The sequence below is a fragment of the Helianthus annuus genome, chromosome 15, assembly GCF_002127325.2.
Source record: "Helianthus annuus cultivar XRQ/B chromosome 15, HanXRQr2.0-SUNRISE, whole genome shotgun sequence".
Lineage (NCBI taxonomy): Eukaryota > Viridiplantae > Streptophyta > Magnoliopsida > Asterales > Asteraceae > Helianthus > Helianthus annuus.
Window position 1 is genome coordinate 150,937,600 of NC_035447.2, and position 26,276 is coordinate 150,963,875.

The 26,276-nt window shown below is 35.7% G+C and overlaps 1 protein-coding gene across 1 annotated transcript; it reads left to right on the top strand.

Moving 5' to 3' along the window:
* The first annotated feature begins 1,492 nt into the window (after positions 1–1,492).
* Positions 1,493–4,304, top strand: LOC110912925 (trifunctional UDP-glucose 4,6-dehydratase/UDP-4-keto-6-deoxy-D-glucose 3,5-epimerase/UDP-4-keto-L-rhamnose-reductase RHM1). The gene is made up of 3 exons (XM_022157762.2): positions 1,493–1,700; positions 2,069–3,657; positions 3,755–4,304. Exons 2-3 carry the CDS (start codon positions 2,080–2,082, stop codon positions 4,196–4,198), a joined length of 2,022 nt encoding a protein of 673 aa, XP_022013454.1. The 5' UTR covers positions 1,493–1,700; positions 2,069–2,079; the 3' UTR covers positions 4,199–4,304.
* Positions 4,305–26,276: the final 21,972 nt, after the last annotated feature.

Sequence of the window (26,276 nt, forward strand, 5' to 3'; positions counted from 1 at the left end):
TAATATCTAACAAAATTTCTAACAAATTAACCCCTAAATAAAATGATAAGAATCAAATAAAATCGTAGAGTACAATAATAAGAAATCTAACTAAATAAATAAACTAATAAAGTAGAAGCTAAATTAAAAATTTATTTACAAATTCTTTTAACATTTACTCTAAACTGTTGAATATTACAACGTTGGAGAATGGGGCCATCTTTAGTTATGTTCTGAACAAATCGGACGGTATAGGTAACATATAAAAAAATAATAAACTAAACACATTAAGTATGGGCCAAATTTTTAGAAAAAGCCCAAAACAATAAAATAAAACAAGGGTGAGTTTTGTACGTCTTCTTCTACCCTTTCTGAAAAGCAACCACCTGTGACTTGCAGTCCAGCGGTTCGTACTATCATCGCCGGCTGTTGATTTTTTTTTTCTCAGATCTCTCTTTCATCACCTTTTTTCTTCATTTAAACGATTTTCAGGGGGTAAAACTGTTAGATGGTGACTACGGCAGATACCCTGTAAACATAAGATGTGCCCCTCGGAATCACGGGCCCTGTTCGGTGGTCCTCCCCGCCCACCCTCAGGGCCGCCCCTGGATACATATACACCATATAGTAATGATTCAGGTTTAAAACCATTGTGTAAATGTAATATATAGTTTGAATAACAAATAATTGTTAATAAAACTCCCTAGCATAAAAAGTTTTCACGGTCCGATTATAAAAGAATATGATGTGTAACAACCTCTTGGCCTTTGATAATCATCAAAAGCTAAAGACGTTTTAGAAACCGGTACCAGAAGATAAACATATATCTCTTAAAACGTATTGTACATTAAGTTAGAAAGTAGCAAAAGTAAGGTGATATGATAATGTTTTTAGAATTACCAAACAGCAAACATGCCAAAAAAGATGGCAAGTACCTCTATTTGGAGCACAATAGTTATTGCATCAACATGGATCGTTGTGCATTATGGGTTGTTGGAGCACAATAAGGCACAACGATCCATGCATATATCTTTTGTGTCTCGTAGAAATTTGTGCCTTTAATATAAAATTTATTTTTTGATGCAAGTGATCAACCTCTAAAATTTATTTTTCTTTTAGTTAAAAAGTTTGCTGTAAGATGGTTTTCTTTTCTCCTTTTCATCCCAAGCCTATCACGCCCTCTAAAGGCGAATGGGCGTTACTCCCTTAAATATATATACATTTTTACACAAACATACGCAGAATATCATATTATCCATCAAAATACATATGAAAGAATGAAGGAAGTTCAATAACTTGATAGTGTAAATTTAGAGTTCGTAAGTCTAGATTTAGGGTTCATAAATTCAGTACCAGAATCGAACCAGTATCGGGTATATTTACGGGTAAAATACCGGTAAATACCGGTACCGGTATCAATCTTCCCCGTTTTTCGATACCGAACGGGTAACGTGATCGTCCCTACACCACCCCCATAAACCAATTAAAACGTTTCCCACAATAACCCCACCTAAACCAATATAAACGTTTTAGTCGGTAGTCAGTAATTATTTATTTGCATCCCGCTGGATTTTATATATACATATCACACTCTGTCTCTGCTATATATATATACCTTCTTACTCTGTGTAATCTTCCACGCTTTCTTCTTCAGTTTTCTCTGAATTTCTTCTTCACATTGTTTCTGATACCATACGAATTCGGATTCGGATCAAGTTCATGTAAGTTCGTACACCTCAAATCCTTCTAATTTATTACTTTCGATCGGAAATGCTTTGCTTTAAACCCAAAATTCAACGATTTCTATAGTCTTAATTTCATCATGTTAATCAGATCTGTTTACTTTAAGGTGTGTTTTAGCTTTAGATTTGCGGTTTATGCTTGAAATTGAAGCATGCTATCAGTATAATCCTGCATTTCAGTTTGTTAAATGTTTCAGATTGGATGTCAGTTATTGTAATTGCTGCAGATCTAGTTGCAATTTTGCTTTGATTTTAGGGCTTTATAGTGATTAAAACTTATTATTTATGTTTGATTTGAAACTGATGTTAGGGTTTAAGTAACTTTGTGTTGTGTTAATTATGTTCAGATTGATCCACTATGACTTCTTATACGCCAAAAAACATCCTCATAACCGGGGCAGCTGGATTTATCGCGTCTCATGTCGCTAACCGCCTCGTTAGAACCTATCCGGATTACAAGATTGTAGTGCTTGACAAGCTTGATTACTGCTCAAATCTTAAAAATCTAAACCCTTCTAGATCCTCTGCCAATTTTAAATTCGTTAAAGGAGATATCGCGAGTGCAGATCTAGTCAACTATTTGTTGATAACCGAATCCATTGATACCATAATGCACTTTGCTGCTCAAACTCATGTTGACAACTCGTTTGGAAACAGTTTCGAGTTCACGAAGAACAACATCTATGGCACCCATGTACTTCTAGAAGCCTGCAAAGTCACTGGTGGGATCAAACGGTTCATCCACGTCAGCACTGACGAGGTGTATGGCGAAACAGAGGAAGATGCGGTTGTGGGAAACCATGAGGCTTCACAACTTCTTCCTACAAATCCGTATTCTGCCACAAAAGCTGGTGCAGAGATGCTTGTGATGGCTTATGGGAGGTCTTACGGGTTGCCTGTGATCACCACTAGAGGAAACAACGTTTATGGCCCGAATCAATATCCGGAGAAACTCATCCCGAAGTTCCTTCTGTTATCCATGAGAGGGAAGCCGCTGACGATCCATGGTGACGGGTCGAATGTCAGAAGCTATCTTTACTGTGAAGATGTTGCGGAAGCTTTTGAAGTTATTTTACACAAAGGTGAAGTTGGTCATGTTTACAATATTGGAACCAAGAAAGAAAGGCGAGTTCTTGATGTTGCTAAAGATATATGCAATCTTTTCAATCTGGATCATGAATCCAGCATCAAGTTTGTTGAAAACAGACCTTTTAATGATCAAAGATACTTTCTTGATGATGAAAAGCTCAAGAGTTTGGGTTGGGCTGAAAGAACCATGTGGCAGGAGGGTTTGAAAAAGACTATGGAATGGTACACCAGCAACCCTGATTGGTGGGGTGACGTGTCAGGCGCACTGGTTCCTCATCCACGTATGCTGATGACGCCAGGTGGCGTTGAGGGAGTGGTGGAAGTGTCTGAAAACGTCCAATCAGATTCACCTCATCCCGGGATCAACTCTTCCCAGTTTCGAAAAGTGGGTCCCATTTCAAAAACCGGTTCAAACCCGCCTAGTAAACCGGCTTTCAAGTTCTTGATCTATGGAAAAACCGGGTGGATCGGTGGGTTGCTTGGGAAAATATGCGAAAAACAAGGGATTCAATACGAGTATGGAACAGGTCGGTTGGAGAACCGGGCCCAGATTATTTCTGATATCCAAAACATTAAACCGACCCACGTGTTCAATGCAGCCGGTGTCACGGGTCGACCTAATGTGGATTGGTGTGAATCTCACAAACCCGAAACGATTCGCACCAATGTCTCTGGAACCTTAAATCTAGCAGATGTCTGCCGCGAAAACAGGATCTTGATGATGAACTTTGCCACTGGATGCATATTTGAATATGATGCTAAACATCCTGAAGGATCCGGAATCGGGTTTAAAGAAGAAGACACACCCAATTTCACCGGTTCATTCTATTCCAAAACCAAAGCAATGGTAATCCACAATTATTTACTGATTATGAATTAATTTCATATAAATTTATGCAATTATAAAAATGTAACATTTTGTTGCTTATAACTTATTTCTACAGGTTGAGGATCTTTTAAAAGAATATGACAACGTGTGCACACTTCGGGTCCGAATGCCGATATCTTCAGACCTTAACAACCCGCGCAATTTTATTACTAAAATTGCACGGTATGATAAGGTTGTGAATATTCCAAACTCGATGACCATATTGGACGAGCTTTTGCCTATTTCGGTTGAAATGGCAAAGCGTAACTTGAAGGGGATATGGAACTTTACAAACCCGGGTGTGGTGAGTCATAACGAGGTTTTGGAGATGTATAAAGAGTATATAAACCCTGAATTTAAATGGAAAAATTTCACACTTGAAGAACAAAGTCGAGTGATTGTGGCACCAAGAAGCAACAATGAGTTGGATGTGTCGAAGTTGAAGAAAGAGTTTCCTGAATTGCTGTCGATTAAAGAGTCTTTGGTTAAATACGTATTTGCACCCAACAAAAAAAATTAATTTAGTGTTTTCTAAACTTGTTTGCTTATTACATTGTATCTTTAAAGTCTCATGATTGTATGTTGCTACTAGTATTTATTTATATAAAAAAATATTCATTTTTATATGTTACAAAGCAGACAAGTTTGTATCCGAACTCATTATTATAAAAAATAATAAGAAGACAATGATAATATTTATATAAAAAATATTCATTTTTATATGTTACAAAGCAGACAAGTTTGTATCCGAACTCATTATTATAAAAAATGATAATGATAATGATAATGATAATGATAATGATAATGATAATAATAATAATAATAATAATAATAATAATAATAATAATAATAATAATAATGGCATATTAAATTATGCTTCAGATTTTATAAAAAATCTTGCAGAATTAAGAAAGCACTTTCAAAATCTACTTAAAAAAGATAAAATATTTACTTTTGATAAAAATCAAGAAAACCAAGTTAAAAAGATTAAGGAATATTGTAAAAACCTACCAAAATTACAACATTCATATTGCCCTTGAGGAGTAGAAAAAGCTGTGTATCCAATACTATCAGGATACATTTTTATTTGCCAAAATCCACTTTTACAATCAAACTTAGAAAATATCTTCTTATTTCTTGTCCAATTTATTAGACTTTCTTTATGAGGTAAAAAATATCCATAAAAAACAGTATTATCATTTAATTTTTTATAATTTATCACCATCCTAGGCTTACCTCTCTTAATTTCTGCATGTTTTCTTACCATGAATGTAGGAGAACTATGAGGGCTATGACTAGCTTTGATTAATTTTAAATCCAGGAGCTCTTTTATTTGGGAGCTAAATTCTTTTCAGTCTTCTGGATTATATCTCATAGGCTTTACTCTAATTTCACGCAGAATTCCTTCACGGGGGCTCTAGATATTGATCGTACTTTGCATGAGATTGAGTTTAATAATTTAATTGTATTAAATTTAAACTTTATAAATAATAAAGTTATCATGCTTAGATTAAATCAACAAAATGATTTATTAGAAAACGAAAATTTAGATTCTGAAGTTGATTTTGATGAAAATTATATATCTGACGAGAATTTTAATTTTAGTATATATGAATGGACTAGTTCTGACTTTGTATATGATGATACTGATTGGCAATATAATTCATCTTAATGGATAACTATAATTTTAATAAACTAAAAGAAAGTGAAAATTCTTTAAAAATAGATAAAGATTTCATAGAAGTACAAAAAACTATCATATTTTATAGAGAAAATATAATTTTTAGACTAGATAAAATTATGGAATTATTAGAGTCTACATGTCCTAATAGGAAAGATAAAGAAAAAAATAGGTAGGCTACAAGATCCTTTGATCCAACTCTTACAAAATATGAAAATACCTAAGGGTTATAAAGAAAATTAGAAATGAGTTCAGTACGGAAAGTGAAAATAATATAGTCTCTAACGTAGAAGATTCTGAGGTAGAGAATTTAGTAACTAAAGTAAGAGATATGGAGTTAAATGAAAATTTTATAAATATTAAAGTTGGTGAAAATTTTAATATAAATGATACACCTAGTACAAGTAAGGATAAAAATATACCAATAAGAAATGAATCTCAAATGCCTACTCTAGGATATGCTGCAATAAAGTCAACAATAAAACAAGAAGATAATTATAAACCATACCAAGTTATGAAAAATGAACCAGTTAATCCTTTTGGAATATATTTAGATATAGATTGTGTGAACAATACTGAAGAGGCAATAGATAAATGGGAAACCGCTTTTAGAATAGCAGTTTCTGTTAATAAAATGGACATTGAAACAATAAAAGGATTTTTAGAAAGGACTCTTTTAAACAGTGCTTTAAGATATTGGCAAAACATAAGCCCTGATGCAAAAAGCTATATATTTGAATCAGAAGATCAAAATATAGCAAACATAATAACAAGAGCTGTTGAAGCTTTTAGATTAGAGTTTTGTGGGAAGGTAATATAATAAAAGACCCAGCAACTATACAAAAATATTTGACAGCTTTATTACGTGTACAATTATGTGATATTTGTGAAATTGATAGATATATTTGTGTTTTTCAAGATTATTATTATCATATTTATAACCAAGTACCAGATACATGTAATTATTTACCCTTATTTTTTTGCAAAGATACCTGACCCATGGGGGCAAAAACTAATAAATACATATAACCCAGGAACAACTGATACTTTAGGAAAAAAGAATAACACATGCTAGAGATAAATTGAGCGAGTGGTGTGGAGATGCCATACTATCTAAAATGAGTAAAAACTTAAAAAGAAAAATATCTTTATGTTGTAGAGCCCAAAAATGCCTTTAATGATAGGATGTGATAGTTCTTTTTACTATGGAAAGATAAAAAGAAAATATAAGAAAAGAAGCCAATTTAGAAAAAGATATTTTAAAAAGCGTAAAACTAAATACTATAAAAGAAAAGGATATAAACAGACTTTTAAGCCTACATATAAAAGAAAACAAAATCCTAAAAAATGTAGATGCTTTATTTGTCATAAGGAAGGACATCTTGCAAATAATTGTCCTAAAAAGTTTAATAAAAATCTTAAAATATTTGAAATAGATGAGGATATGGAAAAAATGATAGATGAAGGAGAATTCATACAAATTAATGATCTTCATGATATAGATTCTGATGAAAGTATATTTATTTTAACTGAAACTGAATATACGTCCTCTGAAAATGAATAAATCTGACATAGCTACTACTAGTAAAACTGATAATTTTATAATAGATTGTCAAGAAGAGCAACTAGGAGAATATAAACAAGAAATTTTAATAGATAAGAAAAAATTAAAACAAATACAACATGAAAATTTTTCATTATCGAATTATTCGGGATTTAAAATAAATACTTTACAAAAGTTAGGGATAAAACCAAGAAATCATAATCTATATTATGGATTGAATATTCATGAACGAGCTTTAGATATTAATATAACATCTAACAAAGTAATGATACCATTGTTATCTAAAAAAGATATTCAAGAAAAACTACAAAAGATAAAGCCTGAAATAAGGAATACTTTGGGATGGGTACACGTTGGAGCCATCCAAATAATAATAAAATCCACCTTTAAAGAAGGCATAGATACCCCTATAGAATTAGCAGTTATGGATAATAGAATCCAAAACAGAGAAGAAGCATGTCTAGGAATACTACGAGGAAATTTGCAATATGGTAAACTAAAGTTTAATATATACCCAAGAATTTCCTATTATATCCAAGACAAAGAGTTTGATAAAACTTTAAGTTTGTTACAAAATTTTAAAAGAAAAGATTTCTTTAAACAACAAAATAGGCCATATTCTATCACATATGCTATATCATATGCTATATCAAATACCCACCATTCTGATTGTTTTAGTATAAAAGATACTATAGATTTTTCTTTTTTGTTTAATGAAGTATGCCAAATACAAATACCAACCCTACCTAAAATAGAGGAAATAGATTCAAGACCATTAAGTCTTGATTTACAAGATAAACCAATTCTATTAACTAACCAGATCACCCCTAGATTATCTTTTACAAATAAAAGTGTAGTTAGTCATCCCCTTGCAAGGCTGACTAATTCTAGTAGATTTTATAATATCATTGATGCTAAAGAAGATAACTTAAGAAATTATAAAATAAAAGGAGAATATTTCAATGGAAAGAAATTCTCTCATATAAATATACTAATAGATACAGGTGAAAATGGAAATTATATAAATCACAAACTATGTGACCATTTGCAAAAATATCCGTTAGAAGAACCTCACCAATATATTAACTTTAATGGTGAATTACATGAAATAAATGAAGCCATAGAAACTATAATTAAATTTGGTGAAGAAAAAATTCCATTAAGATTGTTAATAGGTAATGAAGATGAAAATGATACATTAGAAATTATGCTAGGATTAACCTTTGTAGAAAATGTTAAAACTTATCAAATAACCTCTTATGGGTTAAAAATCACATATAATGATAAGATGATATATATACCAAAATGACAAGTCCCAAAAGTATATACATCCCTATAGGAATAACCTATAAGGATTATAAAGCTGAATACTTTGCTGCTTATATAGATAGTGGATCAGGGTTATGCATATGTAAACCTGATTGCTTTCCAAAAGAATATCATGACGATTTAACACCTTGTAACGGTGTTAGTTTTTCAAAAGATATAATCCCTCTAAGAAGAGGAGTAAAAAATCCAACAATATTAATAGGATCATATATGGTTAAATGTCCACCATTTTATTTTTATAATTCAGGATCAGATGTACTATTAGGAAATGATTTCCTATAAAGATTTAACAAAATAACTTTTGATATAATAGCATATCAAATAATATTAAAAACACCATGTCACCACTTAATAGTTGTAAAAAGAATAAAAAATGCATATGGGAGAAAATTCCCAATTAATTTTACAACACGCGCAAGCCAGCGTGGTGATTTAGGTTACAAACAAAAACCCAAACTTGAAAAAGGTATACCAATTTTGGAATATTATCCAGAAGAACCACTAGATTACCAAGTAAATTTAAGAAACTTAGATAACCACATAGAAAATATAAAATATAAGTTAAGACAGTGTTATATGAATAATCCATTACAATTTTGGAATAAAAATCAAATAACAGTAAAATTAGAAACGAAAGACAAAGATAAAGAAATTAGAGTAAAACCTATAAGATATAATCCAGAAAACCGGAAAGAATTTAGCTCCCAGATAAAAGAGCTCCTGGATTTAAAATTAATCAAACCTAGTCATAGCCCTCATAGTTCTCCTGCATTCATGGTAAGAAAACATGCAAAAATTAAGAGAGGTAAGCCTAGGATGGTGATAAATTATAAAAAATTAAATGATAATACTCTTTTTGATGGATATTTTTTACCTCATAAAGAAAGTCTAATAAATTGGACAAGAAATAAGAAGATATTTTCTAAGTTTGATTGTAAAAGTGAATTTTGGCAAATAAAAATGCATCCTGATAGTATTGGATACACAACTTTTTCTACTCCTCAAGGGCAATATGAATGGCTTGTAATGCCTTTTGGATTAAAAAATGCACCACAAATATTCCAAAGAAAAATGGATATAATATTCAAAGATTATGATTTTATTTTTTTTTACATAGATGATATTTTAATTTTATCAGACAATGTTAATTTGCATCTAAAACATCTTGATATTTTTGCAGATTTATGTATAAAACATGGATTAGCCTTATCCGAAAAGAAAACTAGTCTATTACAAGAGAAAATAGACTTTTTAGGGATGAAAATAGATGGAAAGGGAATAGAACTCCAAAGTCACATTCTTGAAAAAATTACAGCCTTTCCTAATAAGTTAGTAGATAAAAAACAGGTACAAAATTTTCTTGGCATATTAAATTATGCTTTAGATTTTATAAAAAATCTTGCAGAATTAAGGAAGCCCTTTCAAAAACTACTTAAAAAAGATAAAATATTTATTTTTGATAAAAATCTAGAAAACCAAGTTAAAAAGATTAAGGAATATTATAAAAACCTACCAAAATTACAACTTCCTAAAGAAAATGATAATCTTATTTTAGAAACAAATGCCTCCCGAATGCTATTGAAGTGGGGTACTTAAGAAAATAGATTATAATTCTGAAAATGAAAAAATAGGAGAAAGTATTTGTAGATATTGTTCGGGTACTTTTAGTGATACTGAAACAAGATATCATATAAATGAAAAAGAATTATTAGATGTTATTAAAAGTTGTCAAAAGCTTTATTATTTTTTATTACCAAATAAATTTTTGCTAAGGACAGATAATACACAGGTAAAGGCTTTTATTAAAAATAACTTGCCTTCTAAACCAGAATATAAAAGACTTATTAGGTGGCAAACACTATTGTTTGAGTATCATTTTGATATAGAAATAATCAAATCTGATAAAAATGTTTTAGCAGATTTCTTAACCAGAGATGGAGGAGCAAGGATTAGCCCAAAGGATGGATAAATATATTGATGATATGGATAAACAAATAAAGTCGATAAAAGAAATTGCAAAAGATATGGGAGAAATGTTAAACATCATTGAAACAATCCCCGAGAAGATCCCAGATATAAAGGATTTGATTGAGAGAAATTGTCTTCTCATAAATTCTAAGATATCATTTTATGAGTTTGACAGTATGAAGATAAAGCTTCTGGTAAAGCATCACATTAAAGAAAGAGTAGATCTTTCTTTCATTTATCCTGAAGTAAAAAGGGAAAAAAGAGATAATCCTTCCACTTCATTAGTTGGAGTACAAACGATAGATCTTATCTCTGACCAGGAAGAACCTAAAGAAAAATCTTTTTCATTTTTCCCTAATACGGGGAAAAGCTCCACCTTTAAAAACATTTTTCAAGAATTGCCAACTCAACCAAATTATATTGACCAACAATGGTGTAGGTCCCCTTGATGTATATGGATCTTCACAGAATCGTCTTTCCAATCAAGAGTGCGGAATCCTCTTGATCAGAATTAGCAGAAAACGTGTAGAAACAGAAAACAGTAAATCACTTTCAATCCGGATCTTTATTGATTATCTATCAAACTGATTACAATCAATCAAGATCCCTAACCCTCACAAATTCGTCCAAGCAGTATAAGCTCTCACGAATTCTCTCTAGCAACTATTTTGGCTGATCAACTGATTAACCTAAACCCTAAAGCCTAACCTTGTTTATATAACACAAGGTTTACAAGTTGGACTAGGGTTTCCTACATGGGCAAGCCCAATTCGTTTCCCCTTGACCCAAATGGGTTTAGTTTAGCCCAAACTCTATAATCTCACTATTACAAAGCTAAACCCGCTAACTGTTTATCGTTTAACTAATTACAAGATATCCAAAGACCAAATCTAAGCTGTTGTCACAATTATGCACTAACAAACTCCCCCTTGACAATAGCTTCATAAAAACTTTGTCTTCAGTCAAAACTTTGTCTTCAGTCTTCTTGCAATCTTCAAGTAATCTTGCACTGTCTTTGGTCTTTGGAAAGCTTCAGCTTCAATAGCTTCTGTCAGCAACAGACTGTCAGCAACAGACTCCCCCTAAGCTGATGCATCCAATCACCAAATCTTCAACACGTTAGCACTTGAGTAAACTCCAGTTCAGCATTTGCACAGCAATCTTCAAACTCTTCAATCGTGTCTGCAATATAGAAAGGAGGTTCTACCATGCATCCAATCAAACTCTCATCTTCACACTTCACAGCATCTTCTTAGCAACAAACTGCTTCAATCTGTATACTATAAAACAAACATCTCGAGAAACCATAAGAATTTTTTCAACATAAGTTAAATAAATTATTATTTTTCAAGAGATTAGTTAAACTGTATAACAGATTAAGCATTTTCAACTTATCACCAACACGCAAAACTTTTGTCCAACACAGAAGATCCTGCCTGATTGAAAATTTGGACCCACTTTCTAACACCGTCTCCACCTATCAGTAACAATTCCTCCACGAATAACAGTTTTCCGTACGTTAAGAATTTTAAACAGAAAAAGACACTATTTTTGGATTTTTGTATTTTCTGAAAGCAAGTAAATAACAAAAACAATAAACACTCTATTTTTGTGAGAATCACTAGTAAGAAGATCATATCAGCACAATCAAACTGTTTCACACAATTAGATAATTCTTTATTTAATTTTTCGTGAAAAGCAGTTCAAGACGATTACCAGTATGTTTGTCCACTTAAACAAAATGCATGAACATTTCAAGTACCATTACCGTATGATACGTTAAGGTAATTTTATTTCTGATATATTAGCGTGTCCCACTTCAGGATATACCTCCGCGATCAAGGTATGCGCAAAGATTCATCGTAGTAGGTGAGTATACTGAAGTCATCCTTTAAGATATCCTGAACGTGTCTAGGTCTGCATTTAAACTGATTTATCATGTTTTGATTGCTTAACAATGAACACCCAAATAAATACTAATCAAATCCTGGAAATATAAACAACTCACTCTATCATGCAAGTATCTTCCCTACCACATATTTCACAAATCCAATCCAGATTTCTGAAATCTTAACTGGGAATAGGTTGAGAAGAGAACAGAATAGATCTTTAGTAGAGATGGTATAATATACAGATCAAATGAGATTTTCTCAGTTTGATATAGGTTTCTTGGGTTTCTTTTAGGCACTTGAGGGCCTCTTTCGGGTGTATTAGATCTATAGCGCGACAACGTACAGCTAGGTCAGCATGTATCTGGATGCAGCAGAAGCTGTCGTTGCCTAGCACCTCCAGGTCAGCATATATCTGGATGCAGCAGAGGAGGTACACGACTTTTTTCAGATAAGATTTCATAATCAGATCAAAATTGTGTGTATCGGGACACATACAGACATTCAAATAGAAATGAGCTAATTCCAAGTGACTTTCTTTCCTAGGGTCATGTACAATTTTAGTTCTGAACAGTCAGACATCCAAGATATCCCAGATGAAATAACAGTATAAAGACCCAAAACTTCAGATTTTGGCAATCTATCAACGCAAGAATTAAGGTCATTAAACCATACACCACTGATGTGTTCCCCACTCATATTCAGTTTGTTTAGGTTTATATCACATTGGTAAGTTGATTATTTCATGCTTTTGCCTACCGGTACATCGTATAATGAAGCTGCTATCACACTTAAGCAATTTAATTTCAGTTTGAGCGTGACAGTCTAACTTGTTGATGTACTATCATTTCTCCTTTTTCACACAGTGATAACTCATTTTTTATTTTCTATTTTTTTATGTTTTTGATTTTTCAATTTTTTTTGTATTTTTTTTTATTTTTAAGAAAAGCAGTAAACTATTTACAAAATTCTTATGAAAAACCAGTTATTCAGGATTCCTCATCCCGTTGAGTTCGACTAAATGTTCAAAGCGAGCCTTGTCAAATGCTTTAGTATAAAGATCTGCCAGGTTATCTTCTGTGTCGACTCAGCACTTTGAACTTCAATTTAAATCATTTAATATTTATAAATCATCAATCTCACACCCCCCTTTATGTGCCTGAAGCAGCCACTATCAACATAAGTTGATAATCCTCCTTAGCAGCTCCTACACACTAACTTAAGAAATTAGTTAGATTGGGGGACCCAAGCCTTAATGGTCTTGGGTCGTCCAAATTCACCAACCACCGGAACATCCATCCAATATCCATTACTCCTAACTGGAGTCTTGGATCTCAGACCTGTTGATGGAAATGGGTTTTGATTTCCACTAGGTCTTTGGTCCTGAGGGTTCCTATATACATTTGGACTATTTGACCTTTGGAAATTCTGATTTTGAAACCTTGAATTTTGATTCCAAGAAGCATTATTGTTGTAATTTCTAAAGCCATTGTTATAAAAAGTTCGACCACCATTATTCTGGTATCGATTTTGATATTGACATTGACTTCTAAAATTATTTGAATTAAAATTGTTCATTCTTGGTGAACTGCTTCTAGGTCTCTGATATCTGCCTGGTGGAGATCTAGGCTGAAATCTAGATTGATTTCTTTGAAAACGTGGAACTTGTGAAGTTCCTGTTCCAGCCTTATCTACACCAACAACAACATTTTGTGGTTGCTTAGGAGCAGATTTCTTTGGAGAATTTGAACCTTTCTCCTCACTATCACCACTCTTAACTGGTAATTTCCCTCTCTGTTTGTCACTCATTTGTGCTTCACTATTTTTGTTAGGACAGCAGCTGGCTACATGTCCCTTTATGTGACACCGGAAGCACGATCTCCTTTTCAAAGACTTCTTAGCTGGAGGCTCTGAGGTAGATGTGGTGATGATGCCTTGGAAGAATTTTGTTCAGTTTGCTTTGATTCAGATATTTCTTTGTTTTTATTTTTAGCAAACTCTACATTTGATTCTTTTTCAATAACAGCGGTTTCATTTTTCATATCACTACCATGAACAAAATTAATCTTTTTAACAAAAGTTTGATTTTTGCTCTTTGGAGGTGAATTTTGCTTTTTCAAATGTTCCCTGTTATTGTTCTTCCTAGCATCACCACTCTCAGACCCCTCACCTTGACTTGATGTAAATGCGAAACTACTTGGTGCAGTTGACATATAGGCTGCTAGCTCATCTTCATCAGGCAGGAAAGAATAGTCATGACTAAGAGGAGGTGGGACTTCATTAAAGCCCTGGAAGCCCACAGTGGTCTTATCATTACTTTTCTTTAACCCGCGCATCATCTGTTTCATAACAAAAGACGAATCTCTGAATTGACTTAATTTCTGTTCAAGTTTAACAATTTTGAGTTGTGCATCTGACAACTCTTTGCATTTATCAGAAATTTCTTTTGTTTTCTCAGCCATCATTTCATGAGCTAAGTCTATGACTTGAAGCTTTTCATTTAATTTGCATGTTAAAGCTTCAATTTCACTTTCATACCCTTTTATCTTTTTCAAGTATGAAGTTTCATTTCTTTTAGCGAAAAAGTTTGACTCTTTTATGCTCGACATCTCGATTACCAGACTTTGATTTTGTGTTGACAACCTGTCAACCTCACCCTGTAGCTCACAACACCTCAAACACACAGAATTAGATTGTACCTCTTTCTCAAGAACTTCTGTAGTTTGATCATCACTAACCTGTTCAGCTTCACTCTCATTCTCTACTTCAGCATCCACTTTTGATTCAGCATTTTTCACTTCAGATTCAGCATCACTCACAGTAGTTTCAGCCACATCTACTGGCAATATCTCTGCCATGAATGCCTGAGCAGCACTTTCATTTCCCTGATATCGCCTTTGTAATACATCCCACATATCCTTTGAATTTGTGTACTTTGTGAAGGTATGCTTGATGCTATCAGGTAACGACATTTTAATTGCAGCCAATGCGCTCTTTTCAGCTTCATACATTTTCTTATCATCTTCTTTCATGTTCACATAGGCTGTTACTCGTGGTCTGCCCTCAAAATCATGTACTGGGTTTATGTACCCATCTTCAATACATGTCCACATGCGTGCATCCTGAGATTTAATGAAGGATTTGAAGTTGTCCTTCCATGTAAGATAATTCTCCACCTTCATCATCTTAGGAACATTCAAACTTTTCATGTTCGACATTTTAACCGTTGCAGACTGAAAAAACCGTACAAAATATCTCCGAAAACAGTGATTACCAAATTACACCCTTAGAATCGTATCGAAAAGACGAATCCAATGATATATAATGTCAAAAACCGATTTCGGGATTTTCCAGAGTCTTTTTTCTTTTTTTTTCTTTTTTTTGTCCTAAAAATCACACGAATTCAACGGTGCAGACGGTTTCTTCAAATGAGTTACGGTTCACTTTCTATTTGCAAAACACTGAAATTTTATCGACGCTTGCCAGAAAAAAATCCACCTCTTAATTTTGCTGCTAAATTCGCTGGTTAATAGTTAATTTCGCTGGTCAACTGTTAAAATCGCTAGGTTATGCTGTTAAATTCGCTGGGTCACTTAAATTTGCTGGTAATTATGCTGGTCTATTTCGCTGATCAAGTTCAACTTCGCTGATCAGTCAATTTAGCTGGTTGCTGTCAAATTCGCTATTACGACGACTGTAAAGTCGCCGAAAACCATTGTAATTTCGCTGTGGAAAATTACACTGTTACCAAAGTCGCCTTTGGATTTAAGTTCGCCGGTCACCGAGATATAGGGTCTCAAATTCGCCGATCAGTCAGCAAATTTGTTAAATTTGCTGATGTTGTAAATTCGCTGGTCTAGAGAAAATGGAAACTTAATCTGTTTCAAATTTTTGAGATTTTCCAAGATTTCGTAACAATTTCCTGCAAAATCGAAACAGCAAATCAGCAAAGTTTTTACTAAAATCTTGATGAACTTGATGAAGAACACGAAGAACAGTCTTCGAATCTTCAAGAAATTCAGCCAAAATTCTTCAAAACTGTCAACCAAAAACAGTCATGCAAACCCTAAAACCTGCAAAACAATAATCAAACAAACCAGAATATCAAAACAGCCAACAAAAATCGAAAATCAGAATCAAACACACAAAAAATTTCGAAAATTTTAAAACCCTAATTTTCAGGTTTCACAATTTCAAAAATCCTTCTGCCAAGCACAATTCTGAACCGAGCCTTCAAGAGCCTAAGGCTCTGATACCAATTGTAGGTCCCCTTGATGTATATGGATCTTCACAGAATCGTCTTTCCAATCTAGAGTGCGGAATCCTCTTGATCAGAATTAGCAGAAAACGTGTAGAAACAGAAAACAGTAAATCACTTTCAATCCGGATCTTTATTGATTATCTATCAAACTGATTACAATCAATCAAGATCCCTAACCCTCACAAATTCGTCCAAGCAGTATAAGCTCTCACGAATTCTCTCTAGCAACTGTTTTGGCTGATCAACTGATTAACCTAAGCCCTAAAGCCTAACCTTGTTTATATAACACAAGGTTTACTAATTGGACTAGGGTTTCCTACATGGGCAAGCCCAATTCGTTCCCTAGACCCAAACTGGGTTTAGTTTAGCCCAAACTCTATAATCTCACTATTACAAAGCTCTGATACCAATTGTAAGTCCCCTTGATGTATGGATCTTTCACAGAATTGTATATCTAACCTAGAGTGCGGAATCCTCTAGATCAGATTTGTTACAGAAACGAGTAGAAAACAGAAATCAGCAAAGTTTTTACTAAAATCTTAATGAACTTGATGAAGAACACGAAGAACCGTCTTCGAATCTTCAAGAAATTCAGCCAAAATTCTTCAAAACTATCAACCAAAAACAGTCCTGCAAAACCTAAAACCTGCAAAACAGCAATCAAACAAACCAGAATATCAAAACAGCCAACAAAAATCGAAAATCAGAATCAAACACACAAAAAATTTCGAAAATTTTAAAACCCTAATTTTCAGGTTTCACAGTTTCGAAAATCCTTCTGCCAAGCACAATTCTGAACCGAGCCTTCAAGAGCCTAAGGCTCTGATACCAATTGCAAGTCCCCTTGATGTATATGGATCTTCACAGAATCGTCTTTCCAATCAAGAGTGCGGAATCCTCTTGATCAGAATTAGCAGAAAACGTGTAGAAACAGAAAACAGTAAATCACTTTCAATCCGGATCTTTATTGATTATCTATCAAACTGATTACAATCAATCAAGATCCCTAACCCTCACAAATTCGTCCAAGCAGTATAAGCTCTCACGAATTCTCTCTAGCAACTGTTTTGGCTGATCAACTGATTAACCTAAACCCTAAAGCCTAACCTTGTTTATATAACACAAGGTTTACAAGTTGGACTAGGGTTTCCTACATGGGCAAGCCCTATTCGTTTCCCCTTGACCCAAATGGGTTTAGTTTAGCCCAAACTCTATAATCTCACTATTACAAAGCTAAACCCGCTAACTGTTTATCGTTTAACTAATTACAAGATATCCAAAGACCAAATCTAAGCTGTTGTCACAATTATGCACCAACAAATGGTTCAAGATGAAGGAACTATATGGCCTTCAAAATACAGATATAAGATATATTGATTTTATAGGAATCTTACCTATAATCAATTATCTACAAGGAAACTCTGCTGAAGAGATAAGATACTGGTATGATTTTGGAGCAGTCAATAAGATATATCTTACTTTACCCAATTTTCCCGAAATCTCCTGTTTACCAAAATGGGTTAAAGATGGAGTTAGAGATTGTTATCTAAATAATCCCACAATAACTCCAAAAGATGTCATGGCTCTAAAACTCTTTTCTGCAGGGCCTGATTTTTACAATGAATTTTATTATCCAGCTTTTCACTTTATTCAGATAGAAAAGGTTAATTTAGCCTTTACTTATTCAGTTAATACTGAAAGAAAGATTTTTCATAATTTTAATGAAAATGATGTTCATTACAGAAGAGGATTAGGAATTAAAGTAATACTCCAAGCATTGCAAGTTGCTTTTAAAAATGGATTTAGAACATATGGTGGGAAAAATATGTTTTCTTCTGTAATGATTTCTCCAGCAAAAAATACTCCACCATCAGCCAAAAAAAATATTTAGAAGATAAAATCCAATTTTTAGAAAAAGGCATAATAAGATCGAGTCCTCAGGCTCAAGAAAAGGTTTGCTTATTTAGGGATCATAAAAAAGGTATGAATCCAAAAGATATGTGTCCAATATGCTATAAACAAAAAGACAAGGACACTATGAGTATTGATTCTCAAAATGAGGGTCAAACATCTGATAATTAAGGATGTTATAAATCCTTTACTCCAAAAATGATATTCAAATCATCAGATTTTTACCGTTCGAAGATAAGGCATACAAACAAGGATTTAAGACTCACATAGAGTCAAAATTTACTTTTCCCAAGCCCACCAACTTTAAGGGACAAGGAGAACGTGGCTAAGAAGGAAAGACTCATTAAAGAAGTCCAAATTCCCAAAAATGGACTTTCTTTCATAAAGAAGAGAAGCAACACCTCCTGACAAAATGAAAGTTACAAGGACATGCATGTGAAGAAAGAAAAGACAAGGAAGAAGACTAGAGCTTATCTAAACAAGAAGGTTATAAAAAGAGGAGGAAAGAAGGATGGAAGGCATCAATCGTCAAAGAGTGTTTAATAAAGTTTTTATGTACTAAAAAAGTGTGTTGTATTTTTGCTTAAGTTTTGTATCTTTTCTAAACATCTTCCATTGTAAATCATCCACCATGAAATAAAAGCTTTACCTTTTCCTTAAAAAGTGTTTTGAGTGTTCTTTTTATTTATAGATATTTTTCTACTAAAAGAAAAAATCTCCAATCTTAAACCGTCTCTTTTACCCTACACCGGAGGTAGGAAACGAAACCAGGTTGTGCTGGATATTGCTGAAGAATCCAAAGGGGAGTTACCTAAGGCCTCTTAGGTTTGGTGTGAAAGAACCTAGTAAAAAGACCCGTGGTGTAACCCGGCAATATTTTGGTCAAAAAGGAAAAAGGTACGGAAACATGTTGGACCCTTGTTCTTTTTAGTTTTGAAATATTTTTAATAATTGACACTATTAGGTTTTATAAGGAAACTTTTAACAAACAAATTCAAACAAAGTTTTATTTTATGATTGTTTTTATAATCTAGAAAAAAAAGTTACTTTTTAATTTTAAAGTTTTTCTTAAACCTCTTGTCATATAAAATAGATTTAATATGTGGTTAACCTTAATAATAAACATAAATGATTTTAATATAATCTTTAATCTTGTAGATAATAACCTACTTGAGCTATCAATTTTGAACCGACAAAATATTTCGGCAAATACCGCTCTGAATGGTTTCAGAGCCACGCAGAATTCCTTCGCGGGGGCTCTAGATATTGATCGTACTTTGCATGAGATTGAGTTTAATAAAGAGACAGTTTAAGATTGGAGATTTTTTCTTTTTAGTAGAAAAATATCTATAAATAAAAAGAACACTCAAAAGACTTTATAAGGAAAAAGTAAAGCTTTTATTTCATGGTGGATGATTTACAATGGAAGATGTTTAGAAAAGATACAAAACTTAAGCAAAAATACAACACACTTTTTTAGTACATAAAAACTTTATTAAATACTCGTTGACGATAATGTGACTTTGGAGTTCTATTCCCTTTCCATCTATTTTCATCCCTAAAATGTCTATTTTCTCTTGTAATAGACTAGTTTTCTTTTCGGATAAGGCTAATCCATGTTTTATACATAAATCTGTAAAAATATCAAGATGTTTTAGCTGCAAATTAACATTGTCTGGTAATAATAATAATAATAATAATAATAATAATAATAATAATAATAATAATAATAATAATAATAATAATAATAATAATTCTAATGTAGGATTTTCTAAACTTGTATGGGGTAAGGTGGGTGGGGTATGTAAGGGGGGACAAAAGCAAATTTGGAATGTATGAAAACGTGTGGTTTGAATTTTGATACATAACCAAGTTTAGGCATACAATTACTACTGAAGATCCAAAGAATCGATTTAAGGCTGGAGCCTGTAAATGAGGGTTTTGGACCTTGTGTAGAAGCTGGAAACTCGTCCTGCAAAACAGAAAACCGTTAGGCTCGACGCAGAGATGGGAGGGCCCCTCTGCGACCACCCTCCGGCATGAGGATAAGTATTTGGTAGAGAGAGAAAGTAGAGGGAGAAAATAAGGACGAAGGTTCAGAAAATCGTACTTGGCTTGTACTTGATGGGATATTTATAATGGTCAACTAGCAGTCTAGCATGACGTCATTCGTCCGGACGCACTTGAGTGGGTTTTTGTCCTCGGCGATATGGGAACGGACATCTTTAGAACGTCCGTCCAAGTGTGGTTCGGTTCGTTCTCCGGGATCATATCCGGATCCAGATATGTATCTTCAAGTCCCCCAGTTTATTAAGTTTTGTAAAGAACTTGATAAAATGTATGCATAAGATTCTGTTGACCGAATGACGTGGCGTTTGGTGAGTGGTTCTGACGTGGCGTAGGTGATGTAAGGGATATGGCTATCAGTCACCGACGGGTGACCGTTACAAAGTCCCACTTTGGGAATCGTGACCGCCTCCTGATGGGACGGTTTTTTGATTAGACATCCCCTAACCGCCTTACTTTCCTATAAAATCTCATTTTACCATTTCATTTTTACCTTTACACTCTTCTTCTTCTCTCGCCTGTTATCCTCTTAGTTCTATCATCTTCTTCTTTTGTTTTTTAAAAAAAGGTGTGTTCCTTCTTCTGGTTATTTCCATGGCTCCTGGCAAGGATAATCTTGCCGATAGTGTTAGCATTCTTACCTAACGTCAGTTGGATAAGTTTGTTCGGGAATATAGGATCCCTCTAGATCTTCGTCCGGTCCTTCCTTCAAAGGATGAAACCACTTATCCCTTCCGTCAAGGGAAGTTTCCCTTTTATACTCGCGTTTGTAATTTTGCAAATTACAGGGTTCCGTTTTCGCGATTTTTAATTAGGGTTCTTCAATTTTTTAGAGTTCACATCTGTAAGGTCAATCCGTTCGGTCTTAGTCGTATAAACCATTTTGAAATTTCTTGCCGGCCCCAGAATCAGAGACCGGACTTGAATGTCTTCCGATACTTTTATGAATTTATTACCGCCGGGATTGGTACACCTTTGCCCATCGGAAGGGTGTCCCGTATCCCTCCGAAGACGAGTGGTCCAGCTTGAAGAATTGGAAAGATCATTTCTTCTGGTTGGATGACCGTTGCTTTCCGGCGGAGATGGCCTGGAGGTTTAAGGATCAAACGATGTCTTTTGACCTAGGGGATAACTTCGTTTTTAATAAAGAACTGGCCGGCGCCCTAATTGAGCATTCATCTCCCATCCGTCCCCTTCCTGAGCATTTTCTTTTGTTGGGTTGAGTCTGTTTTTCTTGGGTCCTAGGGGATAGGGATTGGCCGGTTATCCGCACGAAGCGTGAACATAAGTCTCCGGCCCTTTACCTTCCCCTTCGGCATTTTTCTTCCTTTATTACTTCTGATTTATTTTTCTTTTGGAATGCAGGAACGGAGATGTCACTCAGGGATGCTTTGAAGGTCCCTAATTTTAACGTTCTTGACTTTGATTTTGACAAGCAGGCCGAGGGCGAGGTTCCTCTTATGCAGCAAGTGGCTTATGCAGCCTAGGAGATTCGTCCCTTACCTAATCAGGATATACCCGAACCGTCTGCTGCTGAGGCTACTTCTTCCGTTCCACCGCCCACGAAAGGTACCACTGGATCTTCCGGATCCCAGGCTGGGAAAAAGTCTATTTTGGATGACGTGGACAGCGATCCGGAGGTGCGAAGCTTGGATGAGGCCTTGCAATATCGACCTTCTTCTATTTCCTTGAAGAGCAAAGGAGTTACTTCCGATGCCAAACCAAAAGGTCTTGTTCGCAAAAGAAAAAATGAAGCCTTGCAAATCCTCCCATCTGACCCTCTTCCTATACCGAGAACGAAGAAAAACAAAAGGGGGTCCTCTCATTCCGGCGGCGATGTGATGACTGAATTTGATGAACACCTTTCTAGTGGGAAATCATCTAGGAAAGAGGCCGCTCGTGCTCGTTCTGAACCTACCCCTGTTTTCTCCTGGGGCTTTCTTCCTGTTGCTGAAGTCGAAAGTATGGATGTGGAGAATCCGGTGGTTGAGGGCAAAGGTGATGGGAAAGCTCATGGGGAACCGAAGATGGTGACCTTTTCAGGTACGATTTTGGATTCATCTCTGAGTCCGGACTGCTTTGTTGATGGCGAGGAAGACCAAGTATCCTCTCTTCCTCCATCTTGGTTCGGACCCGAGTTGATGTCCTTTTTTCGATATGCAGATGTGTTCTCGGACGATATGGAGATTGATCCGGCGACGGCCGATGAGAAATTTGTTCCGGATTAGGACATCCGGAATAAGGATTCGGTAATGGATGAACTTGTGGCCAGAATGCTTCTTTTTAATATCAGCACTCCGCTGGACCATGCCCGGAGCCGGAAGATGAAAAATCTGGATTTAGGTGCCATGGTCTTGTCCAATCAGGCTCAATCCAACATTTATGTGACGGAGCTTTATTGTAGGTGGATTGAGGCGGAGTTAGTGAGGGAAAACTTAGAGAAAGAGACCCTCTCTTTGAAACGCAAGATTCAAAGGACTCCGGATGTTGAGAAGAAGATCGCCCAGCTTTCTCAAGACCTTCAGACCTAGAAGGAGAAAGTTAAGTCTTTGACCACTCAAAATCAATCGTCTCAAGCTGTCGCTGCTTCTGCTTCAGAAGACCGAGACAGGATAGCTGCGGAGTTAAAGGATTTTGTTGAGTCTTCGAAGAAGAAGGATGAGGAGGACAAGGTGGTTTTGTCAAAGATGGAAGAGTCTTGCTCGAATGCTCGTTTGGCCTATGCGAATATGATGGCAGCTTTGCACCTTACTTGATTTTTTTATTTCTTTATAACACATTGGTTAGAGCGGGATGTACTTAAAACAGGGGAGGCCGACTTAAAGGCTCAGATTGAAGAAACGAAAGGGCATCGTAAAACCGAAATTGAGGAAATCAAGATGGAGAATGCTGATTTGAGAGCAAATGCGGAGGATCTTCAAGCAACAAAAACTTGGCTACTTTCGAAAGGTGCAAAACTACTTGCCAAGAATATACATAAAGGTCTGGAGATGACTGCGGCTGTTGCCGCTGTAAATAACGCGATGAGTGCCGTGGGTGTCAACTCTGGACTTCAGAACGGGTATATCCATGCTCTGAAGAAAAAGACTCCGTATGCCGAAGTTCTGCTGTTGAACCGTAATGCTGGAGACGAATTAAACACAGCGGTTGCTCGCTTTGATTCCCTTACTTTCCCGGTGATAGAAGATCTTCCGAAGCTTGTCAATGAACCGCTTTCTACAATCAAGGATGCTCTCTTCTTTGCGGGTGGAGAACCTTCGAAAGAATGAGGTGGACATGCCCGGCGTCTTGGGGTATGCACCTGTGTGAATTTTATTTGATCAACTGTTAAGAAGGTGGACATATCCGGCAATTTGGGATATGCACCTTGTTTTGATTTGGAACAGATGTAATGATGTTTTTACCGTACATGTGTATCTAACAATTACCCTTTAATATGTAAATGGTTTGTATGACTTCCGGTTATATTGAGCCGGTTATTTTTTATGTAACCACTTTGTCTTACATGCGTCAATGCTTTTTATGCTTACATTTTATTTTTTTCTTAGAACGTTTTTTTTAATGCACGGATCCGATTTGTTTTACTTTAGGATAATTTTTTAGATGAAAGCTGGAATACGAACGATGCCAGTTCGTCCTTGCCTTTTAGGGTTAGTATCCCTGATTCGGCCGATGATAACTTATATGTTGCAATTTTCTTAACGATAGAAATTTTCTCTATTTAATCAATTCCGGAGTATATTCTCCGGTTAACACATACTGGTAAAAACATTATAATAATCTGCGGGTAATACCCTCCGCAGTTCATGGAAAGATAAAATAGTTGTACGGGCAGTACCCTCCGTATTACAAGGAAAGTAAGGATGATACGGGGCCGTAGCCTCCGCAGTACAAACTTATTTTGAAATATTCTAAAGTTCTCTAAAGGAAACATCGTTTGAGGTGCACCCCATTCCAAGTTCGAGGAACGGGGGTTCCATCTATCTTCGTGAGCGTATAAGCTCCATTCTTTCCAGCGGTTTTGATTTGATAAGGTCCCTCCCACTTTGGAGACATCTTCCCTGTTCCTTCGGCCAAGCTTGCATCATTACTCCGCATAACATAATCTCCTTCTTTGAACCGGACCTCTTTGACTTTTGAGTTGTAATGTTTTTCCAACTCTTTTTTGTATTTGGCTTCTCGGATGGCAGCGAGTTCTCTTCTTTCCTCGACCAAGTCGAGGTTCATGCGGAGTTGTTGTTCGTTATCATCTTGGCTTAGGAGCATGCGAGGGGTAGGGATACCAACTTCGGCAGGAATGACTGCCTTCGTGCCATATGTCAGACTAAAGGGCGTTTCCCGGGTGCTTGTCTTAGGCATCGTCCTGAGTGCCCATAGGACGTGCGGTAGCTCATCTGCCCAGGAGACTCCTTCCTTTCCTAGACGCTTTTTTATGCCATCCACAATGCTACGGTTGGCCCTTTCTACTTGTCCATTAGCTTGAGGAGTTTTGCTCAATTTGCATTCTTTCGCACCAGGTTTTGAACGATTTTTCCGCGAACTTCTTCCCGTTATCACTGATGATACAGAGCGGCATTCTGTATCTACATACTATATTTTCCCAGACGAACCTCAGTATCTGATCTCCGGTGATGGTCCAAAGAGGCTTGGCTTCGATCCATTTTGTGAAGTAATCAATAGCTACCGGCAAGAACCTTACTCCTCCTGTGGAAACAGGGAAAGGACCGACGATGTCAATTCCCCATTTCTGAAACGGCCAGGCCAAAGTTACAGGGACGAGATTGTTTTTAGCCCGATGGCTGATGGGGGCGTGCCGCTGACAGTCTTCACATGCTTGTAGTTCGTTAACGGCGCTCTGATGCATGCCCGGCCAGAAATATCCGGCGTTCATTGCTTTTGCTACAGTCCTTGGCCCGGATTGGATATCGCAGATCCCCTAATGGATTTCTCTTATAACATAGCTAGCTTCTTCCGGAGTTAAGCATCTGAGGAGCGGTCCCAAGAACGTCTTCCGATAAAGCTTTCCATCGTGGATTTGGTACTGAAGCGCTTTCACTTTCATTTTCCGTGTCTGAGCTTTATCCTACGGGAGTGTGCCGTCTTTTAAATAGTCGAGGATCTGAGTCACCCATGATTTTTCTTAAAAGGAGATTGACATTACGGCTTCCGCTTGGTTAATGGTCGGGGCTTGCAGAGTCTCCACCAGCACCTCTTTGGACAAATGACAGAATGCTACGGATGCAAGCTTACTTAGAGCATCGGCTTTTTTGTTCTTACTCCTTGGGATATGAACTACCTTGCATGAGTCGAATGTAGATGCTAGTCTGTTGACTTGGCTTAAATACTGGATCATGTTTTCCTCCCGTGCTTCATATTCTCCGTTGACCTGATTAGCGACTAATAACGAATCGACATGAGCCAAGACGGAATTTGCACCTGCTTTGGCCGCTGTTTGGAGTCCGGCTAAAAGAGCTTCGTACTATGCTTCATTGTTTGAAGTTTTGAACTTGAAACGCAGAGCGTAGGTGTATTATATCGCTTCCGGGTCTATGAGAATTAAACCCGCTCCGGATCCTTCTTTGCTAGAAGCTCCGTCCGTGTATAAATTCCAGACTTTTGGCAAGCCGGATTTCTCCTTGGTGCTTTCTCTGGAAGGGACTTCTGCGAGAAAATCTGCTACTGCTTGACCTTTTACCGGACCTTTGGTTTGGTAGGTAACGTCGAAAGCACTGAGCTCTGTTGCCCACTTGGTGAGTCGCCCGGAGACCTCTGGTTTCCTCAGGATTTGCTGGATTTGAAGATTAGTTTGCACTATGTTGAAAGCCTGAAAATACCTTCGGAGTCGTCTGGATGCATGTACCAAGTCGAGTGCCAATTTTTCTATCATAGGGTATCGAATTTCATAATCTTTTAAGATGCGGCTTACGT

What these genes read in the sequence shown, in the direction of transcription:
- LOC110912925 (XM_022157762.2), top strand. Translation starts at nt 2,080, where the DNA reads ATGACTTCTTATACGCCAAAAAACATCCTCATAACCGGGGCAGCTGGA. An exon ending in ATTCCAAAACCAAAGCAATG is followed by an intron (nt 3,658 to 3,754) that starts GTAATCCACAAT and finishes TTATTTCTACAG; the next exon opens with GTTGAGGATCTTTTAAAAGA.